The sequence below is a fragment of the Cynara cardunculus genome (assembly GCF_001531365.2).
Source record: "Cynara cardunculus var. scolymus isolate 2C chromosome LG 11, CcrdV1, whole genome shotgun sequence".
Classification (NCBI taxonomy): domain Eukaryota; kingdom Viridiplantae; phylum Streptophyta; class Magnoliopsida; order Asterales; family Asteraceae; genus Cynara; species Cynara cardunculus.
In genome coordinates this window covers 21,074,436-21,079,315 of record NC_037538.1, presented here as the reverse complement: position 1 = coordinate 21,079,315, position 4,880 = coordinate 21,074,436, and the positions used below count along the sequence as shown (strand labels likewise).

Sequence of the window (4,880 nt, the reverse complement as noted above, 5' to 3'; positions counted from 1 at the left end):
AACTAACTACAATAATTTGAAAATTCAATATGCCGTATCGGGAGAGTGTTTGTCACTTAGGGGGTAACCCATTCTCTAGAAGCTTACATTTCCATTCCAGGTTAAATTGGGGGAAATTAAAATTCATTCTCATTTTCATTCTTTTGTCATTTTCATTCCCTTGCCAGAACCAAATGCCTTCTTATTCTTACTTGACTTCCAGAAGAGATTAATATGCTTTCTTGATTCTTGCTATGCGATTAATATGCCTCACTCGATTAGTATGTGATTTACAGAATGTTTTCTTGATTCTCGGTATATGATTAGTATGTGATTTCAAGAATGCCTCACTGTTGTTTCTAAATTCTTCTTAGATCACAAATTGAACTACTTTTGAAACAAAACAATGATTTCTGGAACTTGGGGTTTGTTTGCTTACCGGGGAGAGTGTTTATCACTTGTTCATCAGTTAATTCACGTTGTTAAACCTCTTCTTACTATTTCAGTTGTCAACATATAAATATTTCAGCCCAATATTTCCTGTTTGTTCCTTGCGTATTTCAAAATTGAACTATGGTAACAGTCGGGAATTGGATTTAGGCACTGTTTCCGTAGTCATGCGTTTGTTTAAATCCATAATCTGCATACTTTTTCATGTTATTCTTGGTTACAGTAGATTTGTTTCGACAAGAAATGGAGTTTTTATGGCTTTGAAAGATTTATGTATTACTTTTAATCTATTATGTATGGTTGTAGATACTTAGGCAGATGTTGGTTTGGTGATGAATTTGTTTGTTAAATGGATACATGTTCAGAATTTGATATTGATGCTATATTTGTTTCTTGACATATACAACAATGATATTAATAGGAACAGCTCATATATCTGCTTAATCTTGTATATATATAAATGAGATTAAGCAATAGAGAAGGTCAATGGTTGGCTAAGGGGTTTTTAGTTTACCTCTTAGTAGCTTCATCAAGAGGCAGTCTCTGAATGATTAAGAGATGAATCTTGTTTGGCAAAAAAAAATCTGTCTCTTAATCATTCTAAAATCTTCTGAATTATTTTGTATCTTGAGCCTTTCTTAACCATTCAGCGTCCTAATTTCATTATAAATAATTACCAAACAATTATATTTCATTTTGCACTATATCATGAAAGCCTCTTAATCATTCTGACCATTTAATTATTCTGCATCAAATCATTCAGCAACTGTTAAAGAATCTCTAATTATATGTAATGTTTTTTTATAGTAATGCACTTAGGGCCTTGCCACCATATAAGATAGGAGATGGCCAATATATCTCAACATGTATTCAAAGAATCTTGAAGTACTTGGCTAGAAAGCAATGAATTGACACCCTACCCATGACTCCATGTGATATTTAATTTTCAGATGATGTCAAAATAGCAATTAAAGATGGACATACAATAACACAAGAAATATATATATATATATATATATATATATATATATTTGTATAGGTACTGTGTTCATATATATGTATTAAAAAAAGAACCATGAGTGTTTGAGGTGACATCATGAGAATTAGGTATTGATGTATTGATGAATTGTGGTTGAATTTAAGATATCTCATATTGGTGAAGAATTAAAAGATTTAAATAAAATGAAGTGTATAAGAAAGATGGATTAAATGTTTTTATGTCAAATAATGGGGTTTGCCTTATAGGTTGTTTTTTTTTTGGATGACCCTCTTTTAAATCAATAATCATGGTTAGAAACCAAACAAACCAAATGGTATAAATTATAGTGCAAAATTAATTAAAAGATATTATTTTGTGTATCAAGTTGGTGTGTTGTATGTATATACTAATGGTTAATTTTTTTTTCTTTATCTCCAGTAGTTAATATGTTCTGTTATATATCACAAATGTATATATTATGTTCTGTCTAAGTGTCCAGTTAGTATGTTTTGTGTACAAATTTACAAATGAGATCATTAAGATAATCATATATCGGAATCTTTTTGACTGATGATTATGAGTTTCATCTAATGAATCTCTGTTATCAAAATAATGATTATGACATTTTTTATTTGTTAAAAACAGCTTTAAATTAAAATCATAGAAGGTCCAAACAAAAATAGTACCCAAAAAAAACACAAAAACATACGTAATCACAATGTGATTTTACACTAACGGTTAAGAACTGGAGACTTGGCTTACAACCTCATCTCGCAACCAAAGCCATGTGAATCACATGTGATTCTAATGTAAAATCACATATGATTATTACTATTCTTGCATCAACCCGACTCTGTATATATAAAGAAAATAGGTTCCAATCTGTTAAAGTTAGTTAGAACAACGATCATTCTTGACAACGTGTACACAACAAAACCAACACGAAATTCTAGAAGAAAAAAAAGAAACAATGCAATTAAAACTGGTGTAAACTCTGAACCATCTTCCATGATCAAGTGCTGACATAACTGGTCCCCGAAGTAGTAGTAGTCGACCCACGCTGCAACTGATGCAAAACACTGGTTGGTGACGAAGAATTGGAAGTGGAAGATGACCTCAATGCTTCAGCAAGCGGTCCACCCATTGAACCACCATGATGAGTACCCCATTGCATCCCCCAATTTAATCGCCCACGTTCTCGCTCCTCATTACTTTCTAAACCTCGACGACCCATATCACCACCGTTTCCAGTCGACAATTTCAACGAGAAATCCGAAGGTGTGTCTCCTTGCACCGAAATCGAGAGACTCGTGGCTAACATTTCTTGTTGTTGAACAGTTCGTGGCCAATCATCAAAGAAGGGACGAAGAATTCGACCATCTGACGATTTGTTGTCGTTTTCCGATGATCTATAGGTACTACCTTTGTTGTCAACAGTAGTTTTTGAGATCCTGTGAAAAATGTATGAATTCTGAGATCAGGTTTGTTAAGTAAGAACTAAATACACCTTTTTATATGTAGATATATATATATATATATATATATATATATCTAAAGGGATGAATTTGGGTGGTAGGAAGGAAGGGAAGTTATGTGAGAAGAGATGTCGATACTTAGAATCAGTTGGTCATCATATTTATTAATATTAAAAGTTATGTTATATATTTTCAACAAAATAATTGAACACAAGGACACCAGATGGATAAATGTGAGTGTGAGAGTGATTCAATGTGAATTGAAGAGACGGGAAAAGAGTGGTTGGGTGCAGAGGGATATTAAACATGGTACAGTGGAGAAATGAATGGCTGGGGTGAGTTTAGCACCAGATCAAAGGCTGATTCACCCTAGATTCCAAACAGCTTTTTCCCACACTCAAACATGGGACCCACGGCTTTTGTCCATATCTGCCTCAAAAATCCACCCCTTGTTTCAGACATATCTTTGACAAATCTTTACAACCTATAAATTCAATTTTTATTTTTCATTTTTAAACTAAAGTTTTTATTCGAGAAATTTAAGACGGATGACGTGGAAAGTGTAGATCCAAAACAAGCACAGGAACTTTTACTGTGCCCCTTTTAACATGCGCATTTAAAAGAACTAAAGCCTTATGCTTCCAACACTTGTACTGTACAACCCATGTAAGCATTTTCCAGCCAGAAAAGGTCAAAGATTAGGGTACCTTTGATTGAGATGGAGTTGATCAAAGAAAGACGAATGCCCCGAAAGACCGCCACCACAATCACTGCTACCTCCGCCAGCTGTTGTATACGGCTGAGCACCACATAGAGAACCGGTGGCGGTGGCGGTGGTGGTGGCGGCAGCATAACTAGAAATATTTGATTTTTTAACAACACCACCGCCATAATCACCACCACCACCGCCGCCTACTGTGCTCGTAGTCGGTGTGGGGATTTCCACAGGCTTTCTTGAACGGTTGCGACCACGGTGGATGTGGCGCTCACAGTACTTATGTCCACCGACCACATCTTTCGAACACCTCCATTTCTTGCCGTCGGTTCTCCTACACCTTCCTGGCTCAGGATCCATTCCTCCTCGTCCCCAGTATCCTCCTCCTGTCTGGTACACTGAACAACATACCCACATCAAACAAGATCATAAATACTTAACATACTGACTACTGAGTGAGTGTGTGTGTGTGTGTGTTTCAGAGAGAGAGAGAGAGAGAGAGAGAGAGAGTGACTTACAAGGTGGGAAGTTGGAAAGAGGGTAAAAAGAAGAGTTGGAGGTGGAGTTTGAGTTGAGTAAAAGGTGAATAAGTTGATGAGGGATGGGTGAACCAGTGAGCATGTGTCTGTATATCAATGCCTGAACTTCGAGCTCCTGCCATTGCCCCATGTTGAAGTAACCTTGCATCATCTCTTCTTCAACACACACACACACATAGATGAACATAAAGCAAAAATATCAACTTACAAAGCGACCCAAATGGGGAAAAGTGTAGAGAGAGAGAGAGAGAGAGACTTACTAGGGAATGTTGGTGAGGGTTTGGTGGAGGTAGAAGAGGTGGGTTCAGAAGAGAAAAGAGGGAGAGCAAGTGAGGAAGAAGGAAGGTGATGGTGGTCAGCTGGCCATTGTTGCTTAAGATGGAAGTCCATTGAAGGAGGTGGGGAGACAGATGAGATATTTGTTGGACAGACAGTAGTAGAGCAGCTTCAGATTGTGATTAAAAGAAAACAAAGGGCTTTTTAAAGAAAAAAGAAGAAGAGGGGATCTGTTTGTTGGGTGGGGAGTTTAGAAGTCATCCTGTAGATAGAAGCCATGAGTAGCTCACTTTAGTAAAGACATTAGGACGTGACGTGACACTTGATACCAAAACAAACAAACAAAACTCCACTAAAACTTGTGTTTCGCACCCTTCTTTACATGCTCACAAATTTTGTTTCTTTAAAATTAAAATCATGTAATAAAATTAACATGAAATATGATTCCTTAATTTACTTATAATGAA

At 36.0% G+C, this 4,880-nt stretch overlaps 1 protein-coding gene across 1 annotated transcript; it reads right to left on the bottom strand.

Annotated features, from left to right (window-relative positions):
• Positions 1 to 2,261: 2,261 nt before the first annotated feature.
• On the bottom strand, positions 2,262 to 4,494 carry LOC112522126 (growth-regulating factor 3-like). The gene is made up of 4 exons (XM_025131206.1): positions 4,398 to 4,494; positions 4,117 to 4,293; positions 3,591 to 3,996; positions 2,262 to 2,859 (listed from the first exon to the last, which is right to left on the bottom strand). Exons 2-4 carry the CDS (start codon positions 4,286 to 4,288, stop codon positions 2,421 to 2,423), a joined length of 1,017 nt encoding a protein of 338 aa, XP_024986974.1. The 5' UTR covers positions 4,289 to 4,293; positions 4,398 to 4,494; the 3' UTR covers positions 2,262 to 2,420.
• Positions 4,495 to 4,880: the final 386 nt, after the last annotated feature.

What these genes read in the sequence shown, in the direction of transcription:
- LOC112522126 (XM_025131206.1), bottom strand. Translation starts at nt 4,288, where the DNA reads ATGATGCAAGGTTACTTCAACATGGGGCAATGGCAGGAGCTCGAAGTT. An exon ending in TCTTTCCAACTTCCCACCTT is followed by an intron (nt 3,997 to 4,116) that starts GTAAGTCACTCT and finishes TATGTTGTTCAG; the next exon opens with TGTACCAGACAGGAGGAGGA. An exon ending in CAACTCCATCTCAATCAAAG is followed by an intron (nt 2,860 to 3,590) that starts GTACCCTAATCT and finishes CATTTTTCACAG; the next exon opens with GATCTCAAAAACTACTGTTG.